At 34.3% G+C, this 23,635-nt stretch overlaps 3 protein-coding genes across 3 annotated transcripts; 2 read left to right on the top strand and 1 right to left on the bottom strand.

Annotated features, from left to right (window-relative positions):
* Nucleotides 1-4,841: 4,841 nt before the first annotated feature.
* Nucleotides 4,842-11,547, bottom strand: LOC134269439 (cyclin-D1-binding protein 1 homolog). Its single transcript, XM_062751633.1, has 10 exons — nt 11,438-11,547; nt 11,144-11,206; nt 10,864-10,943; nt 10,476-10,557; nt 10,153-10,246; nt 9,996-10,066; nt 9,372-9,448; nt 5,463-5,762; nt 5,125-5,171; nt 4,842-4,967 (listed from the first exon to the last, which is right to left on the bottom strand). Exons 1-10 carry the CDS (start codon nt 11,514-11,516, stop codon nt 4,853-4,855), a joined length of 1,008 nt encoding a protein of 335 aa, XP_062607617.1. The 5' UTR covers nt 11,517-11,547; the 3' UTR covers nt 4,842-4,852.
* A 201-nt stretch (nt 11,548-11,748) lies between these two features.
* Nucleotides 11,749-17,751, top strand: LOC134269454 (programmed cell death protein 5-like). Its single transcript, XM_062751653.1, has 5 exons — nt 11,749-11,855; nt 13,102-13,213; nt 13,417-13,508; nt 16,750-16,821; nt 17,143-17,751. The coding sequence occupies exons 1-5, from the start codon at nt 11,790-11,792 to the stop codon at nt 17,179-17,181; spliced, it is 381 nt and encodes a 126-aa protein (XP_062607637.1). The 5' UTR covers nt 11,749-11,789; the 3' UTR covers nt 17,182-17,751.
* A 926-nt stretch (nt 17,752-18,677) lies between these two features.
* Nucleotides 18,678-23,621, top strand: LOC134269438 (centrosomal protein of 290 kDa-like). Its single transcript, XM_062751632.1, has 7 exons — nt 18,678-18,807; nt 19,033-19,172; nt 19,679-19,780; nt 21,037-21,127; nt 22,498-22,633; nt 23,141-23,235; nt 23,322-23,621. The coding sequence occupies exons 1-7, from the start codon at nt 18,775-18,777 to the stop codon at nt 23,469-23,471; spliced, it is 747 nt and encodes a 248-aa protein (XP_062607616.1). The 5' UTR covers nt 18,678-18,774; the 3' UTR covers nt 23,472-23,621.
* The last annotated feature ends 14 nt before the right edge of the window (nt 23,622-23,635 follow it).

The raw sequence follows: 23,635 nt of genomic DNA, 5'->3' as shown, positions 1-23,635 counted from the left end.
TTATCTGCATTTCAAAAATGTTTTGTAAATGATCAGATTGTTTACAATTTTGTTTCCTGCTTTTGACCATCATCATGAGAAGAGAAGGAATTAATTCATCAATTTTTTGGATACATGTTAAGGTTCATTATGCATTATATTTTCCATTTACCATAATGTACAGCCCTCCATCCCTAATGCTTATTATAACCATGTCAGCAGTTTGTCAGCTTGATTTCCAGAAGTAAAGAAGAGTTTTGAGAACTGCATTAATTTTGATGATTTTGGTCCCAATTCCCTCAGGCTTAGGGGAAACAGGGACCATGAAATTCAAAAAATATTTTTTCCCAAAGATGCTACATGTATATATTAAAATTGGTTGAAACTGGTTTAGCAGTTAGAGAGGAAAAAGTTTAAAATGTTGAAATGGACAACTCTCATGATGCAAATAACAGAATGGAGGCCCAGGGGTTTAATGGTCTAGCAGCTGAGTCATTTACGATCAGGCCTTGGGGCCATAAAACTTAGACGAGCTCACTTTTGATTTCAGTCTCACTTTTTCCAAAGGAATTTTAAAATTGTGGAAAAGTGAGACTGAGATCAAAAGTGAGCTCGTCTAACTTTTATGGCCCCCAGGCCAGTGGTATCAAATAAAAGAGGAATAACCTCGCTGGTTAGATTAAAAATATTTCCCTACATAATTAACAGAATCCTGTCCTAAAACCAATGCTCCTGGACCAGTGATTATGAAAAAACCTTACTAATTGCATTTTTTCACAATTTTTTCAGTGAACCCTTTCCCAACTCCAGAATCTGTGATCTTGGACCATGAGTTCATAACAATTCGAGGTAGAGGCACCCTTGCTCATCAACAGGTTCTTGATGTTTTTTTATTGGTAAAAATACCACCACATTAATTAATAGATAATTAAAGTATCTGGACATTTTATCAATGAAGAGAGATGATTATATTATCAAAGTGTGTTTATGGTCATTATAAGCATGTCAAATATATTTACAGCTAAGGAAGATATTGAATGAAATATTTTATTAGGCCACCTGAGTTACTCAGGTGACCTATTGCTATCCGTTTTTGTCCGTCGTCGTCCGTCGTGCGTCGTGTGTTAACATTTGAACATTTTCAGCTTCTTCTCTGAAACCACTGAACCAATTTTCACCAAATTTGGTATACAGCATCTATGGGTAAAGGGAAACAAAAATTGTGAATTTCATTGTCCCCATCCCCCTGGGGCCTGAGGGGTGGGACCAAAACCACTAAAATTATTGCAATCTTTAAAAATCTTCTTCTTTACTCCTGGACATCAAGCAGGCAAACTGTTGGCATGAATGTAATGAGCATTGGGTCCTCTACCAAAATTGTGAAATTCATAGCCCCAGGGTCAGGGGTTCTAGTGCTAGTGTGGGGCTATATAGATTATGTAGTGAAGATGTATTATTTCTTTGAAAATCTTATTTTCTGCTCCTGGGTATTAAATAAACTAAGTACACAGTTATAATGAGCAAGAGTGCTTCTTCCAGATTTGTGAATTTTATGGCCCCAGGGTCAGGGGTTCTGGTGTTAGGGCGGGGCTCTATAGATTATATAGTGAAAATGCATTTATTCTTTGAAAATCTTCTTCTCTGCTTCTGGTTATTAGATAAACTAACTAAGCACATACATGAAGTTATGATGAGCAAGAGTGCCACTTTCAAAATTGTGAATTTTATGGCCCCAGGGTCAGGGGTTCTGGTGTTAGGGCAGGGCTCTATTGATCATATAGTGAAAATGCATTAATTCTTTGAAAATCGTCTATCCTGCTTCTGGGATTAGATAAACTAACTAAGCACATCGTTATGATGAGAAAGAGTGCCTCTTCTAAAATTGTGAATTTTATGACCCCAGGGTCAGAGGTTCTGGTGTTAGGGCAGGGCTCTATTGATTATATGGTGAAAATGCATTATTCTTTGAAAATCTTCTTCTCTGCTTGGTATTAAATAAACTAACTAAGTACATAGTTATGATGAGCAAGAATGACTCTTCCAAAATTTTGAATTTTATGGCCCCAGGGATAGGGGTTCTGGTGTTAGGGCGGGGCTCTATTAATTATAGTAAAAATACATGAATTCTTTGGAAATATTTTCCTTTGTTTCTGGGTTTTAAGCCAATGATCCAAGTATATATATTTAGAATGAAGAAAGGTGCATCTAGCAAAGTGGTTTTTTTATGCCCCCTGGGTCAGAGGGTTGGGGGTGGTGGTGGGGGTTACATAGTCTGAAAATAAATTAATGCTTTGAAATCTTCTCTTTGGTATTAATCAACCATTTTATGATAAAATTTTGAAACATGTGGCCCGTGGGTCAATGGTTTCTTTTGGGATGTGGTGCACAACTGGGTATAAAGTGGAAGTGCAGTTTCTCTTTATTACTCTGATCTACCTCTGGGTATTAAGTAAATAGAGTAAGCATGCTAAGTTAATAATAATTATAATAATGGTGCCTCTTTCAAAATTGTGAATTGTGAATATCATGGCCTCTGGTTTAAAACATGAACCAAATTTAATTGTTTGAAAGTTGTTACTCAATACTCAGGTGACCTATGAGACCCGTGGGCCTCTTGTATTTAATGTATGATCAATAGTTAGTCCTAACACCATCAGATGAAAACTAATAGAAATAATTAGCTTAGTGACTCAGATGAACTAATATTAAGGAAAATAAGTTATAAATATTCTATTGGAGTTTTTCTTCTGTCCTAATTAGGATAAGGTAATTTACCAGTAATCAGTTTCAGCCTACAGTTTCATCAACTCATATAGTAATTAACTATGTATTCTTGACCTCTTTTATCAAAGAAGAGGCCCATGGGCCACATCGCTCACCTGAGCACCTTTGGTCGGCCATTGTGGCCCCGCCCTACCCCTGGGGGTCATGATTTGAACAAACTTGATTGTACACTACCTGAGGATGCTTTCATATAAATATGATCAGTCATGGCTTGGCTGTTCTTGAGAAGAAGATTTTTAAAGAATTTTCCTTTATATTTCTATGTAAAAATTTGGTCGGCCATTGTGGCCCCACCCTACCCCGGTGTCATATAATATATTGAACCCCGCGATATTTTGAACCCGGGTTCAAAATATCGCTGCGAAATATTGAACCCCCCTATAAAATATTGAACCCGGGGTTCAAAATATTATGGCCATAAAATATTGAGTCCCCCTGCCCTTTTAATTTTACAGGGAGGGGGGTTCAAAATATTAAGGCCATAAAATATTGAGTCCCCCTGCCCATTTAATTTTTCAGTTAGGGGGGTTCAAAATATTATGGCCATAAAATATCGAGTTCCCAACCCATTTAAATTTACAGGGAGGGGGGTTCAAAATATTATGGCCATAAAATATTGACCCCCCCCCTCCTATAAATTTAAGAGGGAGGGGGTTCAAAATATGGCCATAAAATATCGAGTCCCCTACTTATTTAAATTTACAGGGAGGGAGGGGGGTCAAAATATTATGGCCATAATATTTTGAACCCCCTCCTCTTAAATTTGAAGGACAGGGGGGTTCAATATTTTATGGCCATAATATTTTGAACCCCCCTCCCTGTAAATTTAAATGGGTTGGGGACTCGATATTTTATGGCCATAATATTTTGAACCCCCTCCCTGTAAAATTAAATGGGCAGGGGGACTCAATATTTTATGGCCATAATATTTTGAACCCCCTCCCTTATAAATTAAAAGGGCGGGGGACTTGATATTTTATGGCCATAATATTTTGAACCCCCCTCCCTGTAAAATTAAATGGGCAGGGGGACTCAGTATTTTATGGCCATAATATTTTGAACCCCCTAGCTCTCAAATGAAAAAGGTAGGGGTTCAATATTTTATAAGGGGGTTCAATATATCGCAGTGAAAAAGTGAACCCGGGTTCAAAATATTATGCGATAAATTGAACCCGGGTTCAATATATCGCGGTATCAAAATATTATGCTACACCGGGGGGTCATGATTTGAACAAACTTGAATTTACACTACCTGAGGATGCTTCCCCATAAGTTTCATCTTTCCTGGCACAGTGGTTCTTGAGAAGAAGATTTTTAAAACATACCACCAAATTTTCATTAATTCTCAATTATCTCCCCTTGAATGAGGGCGTTGCCCTTCATTTGAACAAACTTGAATCCCCTTCACCCAAGGATGCTTTGTGGCAAGTTTGGTTGAAATTGGCCCAGGGGTTCTTGAGAAGAAGTCTAAATTGTGAAAAGTTTACAGACAGACAGACTGACGGACAGACAGACGGACGCCGGACAAAATGTGATCAGAAAAGCTCACTTGAGCCTTCGATTCAGGTGAGCTAAAAATAAAGTGAATATTAATACAAGTGTTTAAACACCTTTCTTAATCCAGAAATAGACCAGTTATTTCCTTAGCCGCCATATTGTAGGGCAAGAATCCCAGATCCCTTCATTATTCAACCAAGTTGAATTTGTTACACCGGTTACTGAGGTAAAGATAACACTATTTTTCTTATGATTATAGGTTTATTAAATCCTCTATTAATTCATAATTTTAAAATTGTAAATATTTTCCCCCATATATTTCTTGCATGCATGATTAATATTGGTTACTCAAAGAGAAAATTTCACTACTTTGCCCTACAAGATGGTGGCCAAGGGGAATAACTCCTAGGCAAAATATGTCATAAGAAAAGGGTCTATTAACAGTTGCTTACAAGTGCTGCAGAAAAAATATGTACCCACATATGCAGGTTATGTAGGACTATATTTTTTCTGCGGTGGTTGCAATTAAAAAGCTAAATTCTAACTACCATCTTTGCAATTTAAACAACCTTGGTTTCCTGTGTTAATTCATTTATTTGGTAAAATTATCTTCAGTTGATTTTAGAATATTTTCATAATTATGCTGATTTGCTTTCAACAAAAATTCAAGCCATTTCTGTTCATTTTCTCCTGCCATGTGAGTTGATCTGAAAGAAAAAAAGAAAATTGTAAGCAAACTAGTGGTGAATGACAATAAAATATGAGTCAAACTTTTAAAAATGTAAAATAAATATACAAAGCCATTCAGCCCTGTCTTTATTTAATTCAGAACTTTTGTTTTTCTTTATACTTGTGATGTAGTACCTTATGAACTCTAAAATTGTCTTCTGTGTGTCAAACAAGGTTTTTGCCTACAAAAGAATAGATATTTAACAGCCTTAGAACCAAATAAAACCAATAAATGTATAATGATTCCAACAAAAGGTCACTGATGTCAGTATCTCATAACAAGATCTACACCTAAAATAGTATTTATAACTACTTTGACAATTTGTATTCTGTTACCCAACGAGAAAAAGACTTTATCGTCTGACAATATTGGTTCACACATAGTTTATGATCTGGACAGATAACTTATGGAAACACAAAATAGAATAGATCATTGACCTAACAATTCATTTCAGTGGTTGATTTATTGCTACCTTTTCCTGAACTTTCTCCCTGACCATTGGGGGATACAGGTCCAGAATCAGGTCATCCACTGCGGGGCTCAGCCTCTCCGATAGGTCGGCCAATTTGTCCAGTTCCTGAATCTCCGTAGACTGCTGAGTCTGTCCGTTTGTCTGGACACACTCTGTGGTTTTCTTCAGCAGTGATTTGGTGGTTTTGATGAGGCCCACGCAGGGTTTAGCGACAGTTTTGTCTGATTCTGTCCACTGTGGACCCTCCTCTTCCCCCTCAGACCCAAACAGTCCATCAGAAGAACCCCCCTCCTCTATCGCCTGTAATGTCAAAGTGGAGAATAAAGCAGAGAAGATCTTCAGCATTTCTCAGTAAAAGAAAGTGTTATCTCAAACATAACTGTATTAAACCAAAACTAGAACTGTCCAAACGGGACAAAATACCCTCGCTGGGTTTTTTCAGAAGTAAGTTTTTCCATAATAAAGATATGTATCACACATGAATTATGAAATTTTTCTTCCAGTGACCTTGAACTTCCCCAAATGACCTTGGGTCAAGGTCATGACATACAATTGGGTCATGGGCAATCTTTGTGTGAAATGAGAACCTACCAAGTTTATCAATAAGAAAGATATGGAACGGACATGAATTATGAACTTTTTCTTCCAGTGACCTTGAACTTTCCCAAATGACCTTGGGTCAAGGTCATGACAAACCCTTGGGTCATGGGCAATCCTTGTGTAGAATGAGAACCTACCAAGTTTATCCATAAAAAAGACGTAGACCGGACACGAATTATGAACTTTTTCTTCCAGTGACCTTGAACTTCCCCAAATGAACTTGGGTCAAGGTCTTGACACACCCTTGGGTCAAGGTCAGTCTTTGTGTGAATTGGGAACCTACCAAATTTATCCATAAGAAAGATATGGACCAGACACAAATTATGAAAATTTTCTTCCAGTCACCTTGAACTTCCCCAAATGACCTTGGGTCATGGTCATGACACACCCTTAGATCATGGACAATCTTTGCGTGAAATGAGAACCTACCAAGTTGATCAATACAAAAGACGTAGACCGGACACAAATTATGAACTTTTTCTTCCAGTGACCTTGAACTTCCCCAAATGAACTTGGGTCAAGGTCAATCTTTGTGTGAATTGAGAAACTACCAAATTTATCCATAAGAAAGATATGGACCAGACACAAATTATGAAAATTTTCTTCCAGTCACCTTGAACTTCCCCAAATGCCTTGGGTCAAGGTCATGACACACCCTTAGATCATGGACAATCTTTGCGTGAAATGAGAACCTACCAAGTTTATCCATAAGAAAGATATGCACCGAACACGAATTATGAACTTTTTCTTCCAGTGACCTTGAATTTCCCCAAATGACCTTGGGTCAAGGTCATGACAAACCCTTGGGTCATGGGCAATCCTTGTGTAGAATGAGAACCTACCAAGTTTATCCATAAAAAAGACGTAGACCGGACACGAATTATGAACTTTTTCTTCCAGTGACCTTGAACTTCCCCAAATGAACTTGGGTCAAGGTCAATCTTTGTGTGAATTGAGAAACTACCAAATTTATCCATAAGAAAGATATGGACCAGACACAAATTATGAAAATTTTCTTCCAGTCACCTTGAACTTCCCCAAATGACCTTGGGTCATGGTCATGACAAACCCTTAGATCATGGACAATCTTTGCGTGAAATGAGAACCTACCAAGTTTATCAATAAGAAAGATATGGACCGGACACGAATTATGAACTTTTTCTTCCAGTGACCTTGAACTTCCTCAAGTGACCTTGGGTCAAGGTCATGACACACCCTTGGGTCATGGGCAATCTTTGCATGAAATGAGAACCTACCAAGTTTATCCATAAAAAAGATGTAGACTGGACACGAATTATGAAATGTTTATTCCAGTGACCTTGAACTTCCCCAAATGACCTTGGGTCAAGGTCATGACACACCCTTGGGTCATGGGCAATCTTTGTGTGAAATGAGAACTTACCAAGTTTATCCATAAGAACAGTGTACGAAATTCCCGTCCGCCCGCACGCCCGAGACGTACTAAATCGGGAGCGGACGCATAAACTTTGCTCTGCATCAGCCCGCTTGGACGCACTACTTTTACCCCATTCTCACCATTTTTGCAGATTTAAATGTTTTGACGAAGTAAAGACCAAATATTTCAACGAACAGAGTTAGGCATTATTCCCCCAGACAACAAGAAATAAACAATAATTGATCGATAAATCTGTAAATATATAAAGAACACCACCATCGTATTTTAACCTGAATTTCCTCTGTTTTCACACATGAAAAGATATTTTCAACTTTCCACTGGTATATTGTGCATTTCTTTAAGGTAATTCCACCCTCCTATGATGTCATAGGTTTTTGCAAAAACTGTAATTAGTTTAAATTCGTACCTTATAGAGAAATATCTCTTGGAAGAATGCTTTACAATAGGTGTAATGATAAATATTGTTTAAATAAAAAGAATTCAAAAAATGCATATTTTCTATATTTAATCAATTATTCAATCTTTAAATAATGTTTACAAGGGCAATAACTCCTTCTAAGGTCTCTTCATTCAGGCATTTGCTTTTCTGTAAATAGTTTACCTGATATTCTCAATTCAAAAGTATCTTTTAAGTAGGAAGTATTTAAGAACACTCAGCATCAGAATTATGCATATTTACCAGTTTTTACATATTTTTCTCAATACTTTTCACAAAAAATGTACAATTTTTTGATGTTGACATACACTTCTGTTTATTTTTGTTTTGCATCTTAATTAATATGGTGACCTATACATTTTTTGCAATAAATGGAAAGTTTAAAGTATATTGAATGAAAATATATGCAGTTTTTGTACTTTGAACCTATAAAATTGTGAGGGAGGAAATTCCTTAACTTAAAGGGTCAGATTTAAACCAAACACATTGACATGTGCATATTTATATGAATTCATTAGTATTAATATTTGTATAATTATCATGGCGTTTATAACATGTTATAAAGACAACGCTAGTGTACTAAATTATTCAACACTGTTCAATTTGATTACAATATGAACTTTCATCCAACGTTTGTCAACTGAAGGGTAGCTCGCTGTCCTTTTATTCAATGTTGTTTTAACTGATTTTTGTTTTTATTAATTCAAAAATAAACTTACATAATTTTAAATCATAGCATAATATTTTTACTTCTTTAAAATTTCTTTATATCAATAATTTAATAGAGATGCTTAAAATCTAACACACTCAATTTATTTAATTTTTTTATTTCAGAATGCGGGCTTGCTAATTTTCAGCAGGGCTGACTGACTTTTTGAGTAGTCAGCCCTGTTGGTCCACCTAATTTTTTTCCAAGTTTCGTACACTGATAAGAAAGATATGGACAGGACACGAATTATGAACTTTTTCTTCCAGTGACCTTGAACTTCCCCAAATGACCTTGGTCAAGGTCATGACACACCCTTAGGTCATGGGCAATCTTTGTGTGGAGTAGTAGATTCTAATGTTCCTCCGTAAGAAAGATATGGACCGGACACGTTTGCATTAGACAGACGAACAGACGGACAAGGTGATTCCTATATACCCCCCCAAACTTCGTTTGCGGGGGGTATAAATATGTTGAAGTCAGGGGCTTTAACTTCTGATGCAATGAATTCAATACTGACATTTATTACAGTGGAAAGTTTTAATAATTTCACCATGTTCAAGATATCAAAATTAGATTCTTAAATTTTTTTTCCATAAAAATGGTCATAAAATCTTTCTCAAAGAATATGTGCTATTATAGAAATAACATTTACTCATAGATCTCCATGCATCTTAAATCAGCACAATCATATTATTGATCCTTTTTATTTCTAGCTTTTCTCAACAAAGATGTTTCTGCCCCATCTACCTGCTCTAGCTCTGTTAAAGCATCCCTGATCAGCTGGGAGGATATCTTCAGTTCCTGAATGACAGCTTCCCTGTTATCTAAAGAGGAAAATGAAATCATAGTTTTATATCTTGTAATCAACTTGATCCCCCTTATCCTTCATATAATGAAATACTGTGTAAAGAGTGAGTTAAATTATTTATAAGTCCTCTGATTTCATTAACAATCATTTTTAAAACACATTTTGCACTTTCTATGGTTGATACAATGACCTTGTTTGCAAATAAAATATCTTGTTGGGTCCAATCTTTCATACAAATTGCCAGGCCATTATTTTCACACTCTATCATCTACATATATTTTTTCTGTTTACCTAATCAGGAAACATGATGGGTGTGACCAGTTTACAGGGGATGCTTTCTCCTTCTTCCCAACCCCTGTTTTCAGTGATACATGTTGACTCTGCTCACAATTTATAATGTTTAATTGCTATTTGTTATCTTCATATTTTACTTTATCTAATCAAAAATCCATAACTTTTTTGTCTTTAAACCTTTGCTATTCTAAGGATCTCCAAAAAAATTAATGAAATCATTTTTAACTACCAGTTATGGAATACACGAGGGATTTTGAATTATTCCTTACTCTTTGGAATTCTAACAAAAAGATCAGCCTCCTGCCAAACAGCTCCTGTTGACTGCAGCTGTTGCTGGTTACTGTAAAATGAAAACAAGTACAGACATTATCATTAAAATGAATAGAAAATCAAGTTAAATATAGAACCAACAGGAGTTTCCTTTACCCACGACATCCCTCATGGATACTGGATATCAGCTCCCTCAAGCTGTCCAGCAGGGAAAGCACGGCTTCTCTTGTTGATTTCTGTAACCTCATACCTAAACAACAACAGACTACATGTCACATGTGTGTATTAAAAGTACAATGCATAAAATATTTTTGTTTAGTACATGTAATTCAAATATGACAGAGTTTATTTATGATCTCCTCAGAGGAGGAGATGAAAATATTTTCTTTAAACTTAAACTTTTAACTTTAAAGAGAATATGAGTATATGACAATAATGGAATCATGGTAATAGTTGATTATAAAAATAAATCTTCAAACCTTGTGATATTGGCAGGGAGTAGAATACTGAAACAAGAGCCAGTGTTGCTTTTTCTGCAGAACTAAACAGTGAAGTGCATTCCTAAAAATAAAAAAAAAATCAGAAAAGTCTTTCCAAGACAGCAAATCAAGTTCACAAGCTGCATTCAATCTTGCTTAAGCATTGATAAGACTTAATACATATATTAAACAATTAAGATGCTACACTTTGTGTTTATGTATGTCTATAAGAATTAGAGATTGTATGAAGATTGAAGAAGTCGAAAATCTTCAAGTACTTTAGATTTATAAGTATACTTACAGGTCTAACTTAACTGACAGTGGAAAGTATGCAAAGACACAAGTCCTGCAATGATATTGCACTTTACTACATGAAGAAGAATGTTACCTTTTCTGATGGCACTGGACTCCCACTAAAGGCCAAGGATATCTTTGTGGCTTCATGTGATATTATTTTAAATACATTCTCTGTAAATAAAGTTAATCAAATGAATTATTCATTTGACATATTCATATTAATTGATGGTTTTACAATCCATTTTTCTAATGGTATGTAAAGAATAACAGTTTGTTTATATGAAATTGAATTATTTGAATGATATTGAATGAAATTGAATGATACACTGTATCATTATTAATGATCAATATAATCACAAAATCAGCCCTACCCATTCTGGACCAGAGTTTGTCAGCATCAAATTCTCCGTCTTCTCGGTGTGAAGAGCTTCCATCTTAAATTCATTTTAAAAAATATATGTTTAGGCTAGCCATATCATTGCTAGTTCAGATTTTCCAAACAGAATAGTTTAGCACAGATAACATTATTTAGTTTAGAGCAGATTGGTAACTTTAAACTTTAAAAGCATTTGATGTTCATGAAAACAAATTTTAAAAGAAAATTCCACTTAAAATAGTCTTTAAAATTTATGTATTAAAGAATTTAGGTGGCTTGGCTGTGTCACCTCTGATCTGCTGTCTTGCTAAGTCAATATTTTGTAGAAAACTGGAAATAGGTGATCCATGTGATACATTTTCAGCCATGATGTTTACATCGGAACTTGTATATTTTGTGTAAAATCCAAACACATAATTTTTTTTATCCGAAAAAAAACCCAACTAAATTATCTTTTTGGATGAAACATATGGAGAAAAATTACTGGATATTAAAACAAGAATTTTACTCTTAATTAAAGCAATGTTGGGGTCCCAATTCGATTCTGAAGATTGTGCAGTTTACAAGGATATTGACATTGAAGACTATTCCGGAACTGTTAATTCTTTCAGTCCCAGGTTTTAAATGTTTGTCACAGAAACATGGCGGATGAAGAGTTAGAAGCACTGAGGGCCCAAAGAATGGCCCAATTACAGTCCCAATATGGGGTAAAATGTCATCACTTTTAAATAAGGAGTAAACAGATACTCTAAATACTGAAAAGAGAATTAAAAAAAGCACAGCAATGAAATATTTCAAGTGTAACAGTATTTTATAAACGGTTACACATGCTACATTCTAGAATTTGCTGTATCATGTATAGGTAATGGTTACTTACTGAAGTTACTGAATGCGTACAATAAATGTAACATCTAAAGTAGACCATCATCAAAGTAATGTGTCAGTGCAAATGGTGGTGGTGGTGGTTGGGGAGGGGGGGATAAGTTCCCTAATTAACACAAGAATTTCAAAAAAAAAAACTATTGAAGTATGTATAAACAAATTATTCAAAGATAAATTTACTTGCATGCATGTCAATTATTGCTGTAAAATCACATATTTTTGTGAGATCAAATTTTTGTGGTTTACGGAAAAGATATGGGTTCATGGGAATTTCATTTTGTGGAAGCACAGATGCTTGTTTCATACAGTACGTTAGTTTTCTACTTTATAAAATAGTAGAAAACTAACGTGCTATATGAAAGAAACGCCTGTGCATGGAAAAAGAATTATTGAGTAGTAATATACTGTAGAAGTACTTTTTTTTGCGTGGTATTAATGTACGCAGTCACAAATTTTCCGTGGAAATTTGTCCAAGCGTTTTTAATATGAATGTAAGGCATATAGTGACAGTCTAGGAAATCCGCGTAATTTTCTACTCGCGGATTAAACAGAAATTGAGATTCCGCGGAATTATGACCCTGTTGAAAAAAGTACGTCTACAGTATGTGAAAAATTACATTTCATGGTGGACGTAAATTCTTTGGTCTCCTCATGCCTTGAAAACCACGAAAATTACCCCCCACCCACCCACCCCCGAAAATCAATGATTTAACTACTCAAGTCTTCATGTGGGAATAGAAATTATCAGCTATCCAATTTACTTTAATTTGTAAAACAAGTAAAGCCCTTTTATCAAGTTGATCCAAAGATATATAGACTTTGTCAGAAGTTTAATGTGCTTTTCAGTCAAGTTGAGATATCATTTGTCATTTTATTTTTTATATAGCTTCTTATATTACAATATTGTCTGATAGAAAGATTGTCAAAATACATAGAAAGATTATCAAAATGTAAAGAAAACAATCTACTAATAGAAAGTATATTTTTTGTTTACAACATTAACCCAGTTGGTTTGAATGACATACATATACGCTAGCAAACCATTTAACATTTGTATCTTTGTTTTTGTAGGGAGGAGCTGGCCGCCAGGGTCAGGAAGAACAGGAGGAGAAGGCCAGACAGATGCAGGACATGAAGAACTCTATCCTGAGCCAGGTGTTAGACCAGCAGGCCAGAGCCAGATGTGAGATTAATTATCATATCCATACCTTAATGATCTAATTGATGGAGTTTTTATAAATATAAGAAGCAAGACAATTCGTATAGTTCAATGCATTTTTTATTATCAGTTGCATTGTGTGCATGTAGTGTGTAACTGGGAAATGATAACCTACTGTATTTCCTGTATTTATGGACAGATCCTTTTAATTTTTGTTTCTTTCACAGTAAATACAATAGCAGTAGCTAAGCCAGAAAAAGCTCAAATGGTGGAAAATATGCTTTGTCAAATGGCACAGACAGGACAAATTCAAAATAAGGTAAAAAAAAAATCTACCCCTAAACCTTATTTCTTTTTTAGAGCTCTATTGTAATACGTGGATGTCTTTTTAATAGTAATCTCTTATTTGTTTTCTGTCAAGAGTTGAAAACCTATATGGTTTACTTCCTGACATTTCACTCATTTTTTAGAGCATTAGCTGTTGATGATACTAGAACTACACATCAATTTTTTCTGCTAAAACTATTTCAAAGTCTTCCCATTTGTAACAAAATGTCTAATGTACAACACGTGTAATGTACATTTGATATAAATAAAATAAAATAAAAAATAATTAGAAGACATTAATGTGTTCTTCTTTTGATTTTTCTTCATTTTGTTTTTTGTTTTGACCTCCCTTTCAAAAATATGGAATAACTTCAGGTTTGGTTAGGTTCATATGTTATATTATTATGCTTCCTGTCAGTTTGTCTCTATATAACCCATACCCTACTATTCTCGCATAGTGTTCTAAGGATTTATATAGCGTAAGCATACTATGCCATAATAGTGCACGGCTTACATGTCTGAGGAAAATCGGACAACGCCCATACAGGGGAGCGAACTCACGACCCCGAGATTGTCAGTCCGACGTGCTGCCGATTACGCCATAGACGCCGTTATCTATAGTAAAGTACTATGATATATATAAACTTAGTTTCAAATATTTTACACTTAAGAGTAAAGATAAACAAAATAATTCTTCTAAAATAGTTTCTTGCAATCCCCCTTCCTTCACTCAAATACTATTCTCTAAAACTATCTGTAGATTTCACCTAAAGCATGGAACGTTCAAAATTAAAGAAAAAGATTATGACGTACATGTTGCACAAGGTGACGTCATAATAGAGTAGACGAATGTAACAGGTGATGAAACATTGGGAATGGAGAAAATATTGCCGTTTTTATACAGTAACAACAGTCAGCATAATAATAACAATAGTGTTGTGTTTTGCGTGCACTATGCCTAAATGGTAGTCACGGTTTGACACATAGTGCACTCGCCTCCGGCTCGTGCACCATGTGTCAAACCCTGACTACTATTTAGGCGGGTGTTGCTAAAACGCGGAACGGAAAACGGAACGGAACGGAAAATGGAAAATATTATTTGAGATTAAATCATTTAAAATATATAAATTCCTCAGAAACAATATATTTTTTACATATTTAATTCCTCTTTAATAAATACAAGTTGAATTAGTCATTTTAAGTCTCTTACGAAAACCGCTGATAGAGTAATGACGTAGCTCTAATTTCTTTCAGTACTATTTTCTTACACTCACTAACTACTTTAATTTAACAGACAGAAAGTGTTGGAGGTTTCAGTGATCATTTCTATAGTATAAAGGTTATGTCTGGGAAACATGGGGGGGGATATTTATCTTAATGAATCATGGTAAATGGTAAGAAAAATGAAATGTAAAAAAAAAAATTCTAAGATTACTGTTAGAGCACCCTTTCCGGCAAGCCCGGATAAACATTTCGATTGTAAATTGGTTGTTAAAATTTTATACAAATTAGAGTCGCTTCTAAATCTTATCAATTAAAATCCTGGATAGATGGAGATGTAAAATAGAATCTTAACTGTAGTAAAATTAATACATCGTCCTTACGTTTAATGAAGTTAAAGTGTGATTTCTTTTTTCTTTTTTTTTTGGGGGGGGGGGGGGGGGGGGGAGGGGGTGAATGACTTCGTAAACCATTTTAGAGTTTGTTTTGTTTGTTTTTCCGCTCAGTTCTGAAAAGTTGCAATTCAAGGGAAAAAAAGTTGAACATGCTATTAAATTCCTAAGATGCAAGAAATGTTTTCTTACATTCCAGCTATTCATATCTGAATTTTCCAACGCATAACATATGCCACTGATTAATTTATAGGGGAGCAAACACCCCCCCCCCTTCCCGTCCTTTTTGTGACCAATATATGTGTGTGACTGAGGGAACCTACTCCGACCCCAAACTACCCCCTCCCTTTTCAAGATTCCCGGATTCGCCAATGTATGCATAATCGGTCTTTGTCAAAACTAGTTCTTTTTTGTCTTTACCGATACACGTATGTATACATACTAGTAGTTTTTTTTTCCTTCCGCCTATTTCAATACAAGATTTTTGTTTATAAATGAGCAGTCTTTAAAAAATTGATTTGAACGAAACGTTTGAAAGACGGATACTAGTTAGTACATATATATCACAGTATATATTTATTTGACCATCGCATGCATGTGTTATCAGGGTAGCATAATTCACGAATATATCATATTTTACGTTGATTTTTCATTAAATATGACTTTTACATCATGAATATTGCTCTTTATGTCTGATTCTCTGTTCTTTCCTTGACATTTATTTTCCGTTTTCCGTTTCGTTCCGCTTTCCGTTCCGTTTTCCGTTCTGCGTTTTAGCAACACCCCTATTTAGGCATAGTGCACGCAAAACACAACACTATTATATAAATATTATACTTTCATTTAAATTAGTTGAATGTAATTGGTCAGGAAACATTTGTTAAAAAACACTACTACCCGCTGGATAATGAAGCCATGCTTTCCAGCGTAGCAACAGTCAACATTGCTTGACGATGGGTGATATTTCAAAAAATAGTGACTGTGCAGAATTTATGCGTGCACGGTTCACTGTTATATGTATTTGTATAAAACATTCAGTATAAAGCATTCAGTATAACAATAGATATTGCGTGTAGTTGAGTGTAACATTGAAAATTTTCACCCCTCGAAAACCATTGTCAACCTCGGCTGCGCCTCGGTTGACAATGGTTTTCTTGGGGTGAAAATTTTCAATGTTACACTCAACTACATTCAATATTTAATTATATAATATTACACTTTCATGTAAATTTGTTGAATCTGATTGGTTGAGAAACATTTGTTAAAAAACACTATTACCCACTGAATATTGAAGCCACGCCCTCCACCGTAGCAACAGTCAACACTGCATGACGACGGGTGATATTTCAAAAAATAGCCACTGCGCAGACTTTTTGCGTGCACGGTTCGCTGTTATATGTATTTGTATAAAACATTCAGTATTATATAATCAATATTGCGTGTAGTTGAGTGTTACATTGAAAATTTTCACCCCTCGAAAACCATTGTCAACCTCGGCGTTGACAATGGTTTTCTTAAGGTGAAAATTTTCAATGTTACACTCAACTACATGCAATATTTATATAATGTTAATTCATTGTATTTAGGATGAAAATATAGATGTTTTTTTTGTACCTTTAGATTGGAGAACAACAGCTGAAAAGTTTGTTAGAAAGAGTTTCAGAACAGACAGCCAAGAAAACCACAGTGAAGGTCAGTCTAAATTATCCAAGAATCTAATTTTTTTATGTCTGGTGTTTTATCTTAACTTTAAGGTGAATTTCATAAAGGTACTTTACAATTTTGACAGTATATAATACAAAATTGAATACTATATGGAAATATACTTGTGAAATGAAGAGAAAAAAATTAAGGGGAAAAAAGGAAATAAAATTATTTTTACAGTTTTTTTTGTATAAAAACATGTATTCTAATGTGTAAGAACATTTGAAATAGTTTTTTTTTCAGCCAAATGTTGCATGCACAGTGAATCTTAGAAAAAGAATTAACATTGATATATTTATATTTTGACAGTTTAAACGGAGAGGACTGGATGACTCAGATGAAGACTAGGGTGCAAGATTTGTTACTAGTTCTGAATGACTTCTTGTGACTTGTGTGCTTAGAATGTATATTTTATGCTTATAATTCAGCAGTGTGTAATACTGCACTACATGAAAAACCTGAACTGAGTGTAAGACATCTGAGGAAATGCCCTGCTGGCTTTGAGGTTAAAGAAAATGTCCAACTGACACAGAGGAAGGAAGTGTCTTAGAGTTTTGGTGGTCAGAGAAAATAATCTTGTGACTTAAGTCAGAGAAAATGTCCAGCAGGGTTTAAGGAAGAAGGAAATGTCATCCAGGCTTTATAATGGGAGATGAAATGTCCAACAGGCCTTCAAAGTGGGCAGGATTTCAAGTCTTAGGATTCATCCTATAGGCATTTAATATGTTCTTTAAATGTTTTATAGCTTTTGAGTCTAGGAGAAATATTCCTTTGCTTTTATGATATCTTGACATATCCATATTAAAATATATGAAATTGTGAAACCTCAGTCACCTAACAATCTTATAGTGTCAGTTATTACATGTTGTTAAACCCATTGAATCTGATCCAATTCCATTAAATTATTTATTATCTTTTTTTCTTTTTGTGTTGCTGTCCAGTATTATGAATGAAAGTGATGCAGTTGCACTTTGGTATCAAAATAATATCTTAAATACATTGGATATGTTGGAGTGAATTAGAAGGCCCAACCATTTACCTGGTACTGAGTATTCTTTAAGTATTTATAACCGTTGATATCTTGCCTCTTGAATAAGGCTAGCAATAAGGGCTTTATGTTAAATTTGATTAAGTATCCTACATTTGTGACCAATTTATTATACATTACTTACTGATTTTTATCACTAACTTACGAAATTTTGAATTTTTCTAATCTCAGCAAAACAAGTTTAATCTATTTAAAGCTGGGCGTCGACCCTTTATGACATCTCTGAGAAATTTCGTCAAACAATTATGACTGAAATATTGTCAAAAAAGTTTATCTACGGTGATAGATATGCATTGCTTAAAATGTTATATCGGAGAAAATATTTGCAAATATAACTATTTGGATACATCAAATTTTTTTCTTTCTCCCCACAAGTTGGAGATGGTGAAGTTAGACTGTATTTTACAAGTTTTAACATGTAAACAAAATTTATAAATATCCTTATCTATACAAGCCAATGGTGTTAGGTTTGCGTTGCTCCTTGAGAGTTGAGAGAATAAATAGATCTTACACTTTTGGCTTGCAAAAGGATATATATATATTTACATGGATGCCATACTTGTTTCACTTAGGAAACCCAGGCTAGCTGCTCTGCCATGGAACTGTGTGTGTTAATATTGAAACTGATTAACTTCTTTTTTATTTACTTAGTCATATATATATGATATATAGCAAGTGTGTAATAAACACGTAACTAAGTCTTAGATTCTCTGTGTTTAGTGTAAAAATGTTGGAAAGCCTTTTCCGGATTCCGGGATTTGATAGGCTACAGGGAAGATTTTCAAATTATACATACCGGAAGTTTATTTGTTGCGATGTTGTTCGGAGATGATAAATTTAAAAAAAAATCATAAAATAGATATGTTTCGGAAAACTTATTAGATGTCAAGAAAATGTCTTTTCCAGATATTCACACTTGCATTCAGGTATTGTTCAACCAGAGATAAATATCGTTTTAGGCACTGATGTGAAGAGAATTCAAAATGCATAGGATACATGTAGTTAACCCGAATTTCCTTTGAATATCATTATATTTTTAGGTTTAAATGTTTTTTGTTACAGAATTTTGGCATCTAAAAAAGAGAAAGACATGTATGTTTAACAAGATTTATAAGAAACGACTATATATAGATGTGTATTTTATGTTATAGTTGACAGCAGAAAATGAAAAACTGAAAAAGAAATGTTGGAAACTGAAAATTCAGAGGGACGATATTCAGTCGGAGCTGTCAAATCTAAAGCAGAAGTTGCAGAGGGAAGAACTGTTAAAGAATTACGTCACAACGAGAGAGTAAGATTTTAAAAAATGCAATGAGATTGTGGTTTTATTTAAGTAATGAATGATATGTTTTACAGTGTGACTCTGACTGTAAGGGTGAGTGCCATTTTTACAATCAAAAATCTATACACAGCTTACACTTGTAATTTTGATCTGCCTTTTCAAACTTCAAACTGCACAAGACACAGTCTATATTGTGACATCACATGATGTTGGAATTTACGGAGACAGCTGAGCATCTGGTTGAATACATCTTCACTAGCAAAGATGGGTTGATCGAGACTACACACCTAGTGCATTATTAAATGAAATACATTTATTACATTGTAGAGTAGTTGTAATTATTCTTTTGTTTCTTTTTTGCTCTCTGCAAACTACAGGCCTTTTAAGCCATTATCAAATGTTACCATGACCTCATCTTTTCAAATTCCCGAATAGAATCATTTTTTTCCTGAGAAAATTATTTTTGATTCATTAACATTTATCTTCATGACTATTGATGCCTAAATTTTTTGTAGTTCTTCGACGCAAACAGAAGGAAACAGAGTGTTCCAGCCAGCAGTGGCGGTGAAGAAAAAGGAAGATCCATCATTTAAAGCAGATGTGGAACAGACAAACAAGTATGATTAGATTGTGCAACTTGTCGAGTGAATTTATCTTCGTCTCATACATATTGCATGTATATGTATATATCATACATAATGTTAGAAAAATTTCATCAAGCAGGACTAAAAACATTGCATGTCACAGGCTTTTTATCTTCCATTTCCACAAACGGTCACAAACCACTAGATGTCTATATACTACTAAATTCAATGATTCTCAAAAATTTTAATGACACACATGCAATTAACAGAAAAATGTACTGACACTTTACGTCAGAAACCTTTGTCCAATGAAAATGATTGGTCTATCCTACATTTTAATCACAAGTATTGTCTTCAGAATTTAATACAAAATTGACAATACACTATTTGACACAATCTTGGATTCAATTATTGTTGCATACAATAATACAGAGTTGTGGAAAACTTTTTCAGATAGCCGGTCATTCGGACCGACAAGAAAACAAAATAAGCCGGTCCGAAGTGATTTTTGTCGGTCCGAAATAGTACGTCGCAAAATGGAAAAAAAAAACTTAATACATATTCACTTTATAACACAATCTTTTTAATAAATCATGATAATAATGATACAAAATTCAAATCTCCATTTCCAAGTCCTCTTCCGTTTTCTTTTAATTTTGCATTTATAACAATACTAGATACCATCGCTTTTTGGAAGGTCACATTGTTAATTAAGCATAGTGATTGTAATTTTTTTTAAACATTTATGCATTTTGGAATTATAATATTAACCTAGAAAATGGGTCTAGAAATTGCAAAAATTCTTTGCATCGATACAAGCAATAAACGATCAGTAAAAAAACACACAGTGCAAGTACTAGATTTACTGCTTTCCCCACCTGTGCTTGCATTCTTTCTGTTGAAATTTTTCATATTTAGCTCCTCTAAACTTTATTTTTTTCTTTGATACGTTTTCTACCTAATTCTGCCCCAGTTGCATTTAAATTTAATAGGTCACGAGAACCATGCCAGTTTCGCTTTCATTTACAGCCTGGATCTCGTTAAAAGAAAAGGTATTACTTAATCGCATATAAGGTACGACAATATTAAGAAGGGAAATGCACATGAGAAATAGAAAAACAAAAAGCTTTAACAGAAAGAGGGGGCCGGTCATGTGGACCGACACTGATAGCATTTTTACCGGTCATGCGAATTTTTTGTCGGTTTTGCCGGCATGACCGGCACTTTTCCACAACTCTGTAATATCGTATAAATTTATTTTTATTTTTGCATTTCTTTGTAATTTTAAGGCTCCTATCACTACATAATCAAATGATGAGAAGATATGAAAAAGAGGTGAAGATGAATATGCTACATGTAGAAACCATCACAGATTTAAATGTAAGATCGGGGTTAAGAAACCATCACAGATGTGATTGTATGATCGGTTTAAATTTGGAAAGCCATTCCTTAACTATTTAGAAAATGAATGATTAATAATGGAGAGTAATTATGTCATTCTGCTGATGTGAAACATAACTTCTCAAATGTGAACACCACAGGCACTTAACATTACTTATTTTTCTTAGATAAAAATAATAACCCATACCTATTTGGGTCAATTTTTTATGAAATAAGTAATATCAAGTGTCTAGGATGAATACAGGCATCTTGTTGATTTTTTGTGCTGATTTTAAAGAGTGAGGGTTGCTTCCTGCATGTGACTTTCATTTGAATGTCATTTTAGATTGCTTTGTGATTTTTTTTTTTAATAAAAATGTTTAGAACACATTTTACAACAAGGTCTGAAGTGGAATTTCATCTGAGTAGTTCATTTTAAATGAGTAATGTGCAGTTTAACTTTGATATTTTATTTTTAAAATGTAAACAAAATTATAAATTTTGGCCTACAAATTTTTCTCTCAATGGTATATGAAGTAAAATGTCCCTATTTGGTACATAAATTGTGGATGTTTATATAAAACATGGTCATAATCTATACTATATTTCATACTTCACATCAGCTTTCAATATAAGAGGAGAGTATAGTACATTATTTCTTGTTTTGTTGTGAAGTTGCTGTATGATTAAACATTTTAATTTACGGCTCAGATCATAAGCTATCTCCTCAAAAGTCTCAGTATTTTGTTTACGACTCAGATCATCAGCTATCTCCTCAAAAGTCTCAGTATTTAGGACTCAGATCATCAGCTATCTCCTCAAAAGTCTCAGTATTTAGGACTCAGATCATCAGCTATCTCCTCAAAAGTCTCAGTATTTACGACTCAGATCGTCAGCTATCTCCTCAAAAGTCTCAGTATTTAGGACTCAGATCATCAGCTATCTCCTCAAAAGTCTCAGTATTTAGGACTCAGATCATCAGCTATCTCCTCAAAAGTCTCAGTATTTAAGACTCAGATCATCAGCTATCTCCTCAAAAGTCTCAGTATTTAAGACTCAGATCATCAGCTATCTCCTCAAAAGTCTCAGTATTTAAGACTCAGATCATCAGCTATCTCCTCAGAAGTCTCAGTATTTTGTTCACGACTCAGATCATCAGCTATCTCCTCAAAAGTCTCAGTATTTTGTTTACGACTCAGATCATCAGCTATCTCCTCAAAAGTCTCAGTATTTACGACTCAGATCATCAGCTATATCCTCAAAAGTCTCAGTATTTACGACTCAGATCATCAGCTATCTCCTCAAAAGTCTCAGTATTTACGACTCAGATCATCAGCTATCTCCTCAAAAGTCTCAGTATTTTGTTTTAGATTAGAATATCAGAACTGGAGCGACTGTTAAAAGAAGAGAAAAACACAAGAATGTCCTTAGAACGACAGTTAATGAATCAACACCCAAAGAAAAAGTCTACAGAACTGCCAGCACCAATGGAAGAGTTGAAATCAGGTAAGGCATTCGTAATTTCTTTGTTTTTAGCAGATTTTTACCAGACAGTGACAACTGTCTAATATAACACCTGTGTAATCCATTACACTGTGAATAATGACCTTCATTTTCTTTCTTATTTCACCATTTTCCGTGTTTTTTACATTGTGTGATCTACTAACCTGTCTATTCCAATGCATACTCTCTTGGTGATTATTGAACTAGCATGCCATAACTTTAATTTGTGTTCGTTTTGGAGTAAAAGTTCCCTTTTAAGAATACATGAAGCCTACCAGTACTGGTTTGAAAGGTCAAATCCACACTAAGTTAAAGTTTACTATCCTTGGACAATACATGTATTCTGTAAATGATGATACAGGTACATACCTGTACATGAAAACATTGCATTTACCAAACTTAGTCTCAGTTCACTTTGTGAATTGATTAACCATTCTCTATTTAGGATCTTGTTAGCCTTCATTTTAATTTTTAAAACATAAACTGATAAATAATGATCTTTATTGTTAGGAATAAAAACAAAATATGAAAAAGTAGCCAAGGAATGTGAAAGAATGAAAAAAGAAAATGAGAAACTCAGGACGGAATTGAAGGGATTAGATTTTGTAAGTATTTGTAAGCTTGTAAATCTTTATCCTAATGTATACTTGATTGATACTGAAATAAGGTTTGGTGCTTTTCATTTATTCAGGGATTCTTTGAAGAAATAGAGGACCTTAAGTTTGGCCTGAAGCAGGCAACAAAACTTAACAAGGAGTACGAAAGGACACTCAGAAAAGTGTGCATTCAGTTCGGTGTACCATATCCTCATCCTGAGAAATGTTTAAAGGAAACTTCATAGCAGTGGAGGTAGAATTTGTGACAAAAACATGGCAGGTGTAAAAACAGGATTGTCCCTTCTTTATTGTGATAGATGCTACATAGTCTTTCAGTGTATACAATGTTCATTCATAATGTAGATATTTACTAGATAAGAATGTGACGTTTTCATTATTTTCAAGAATA

The sequence above is a fragment of the Saccostrea cucullata genome, unplaced genomic scaffold, assembly GCF_032062105.1.
Source record: "Saccostrea cucullata isolate Sc308-1 unplaced genomic scaffold, CSIRO_AGI_Scuc_v1 ctg182, whole genome shotgun sequence".
Taxonomy (NCBI): domain Eukaryota; kingdom Metazoa; phylum Mollusca; class Bivalvia; order Ostreida; family Ostreidae; genus Saccostrea; species Saccostrea cuccullata.
Note: the sequence above shows the minus strand (reverse complement) of the source record. Positions and strands in the feature narration are given on the sequence as shown.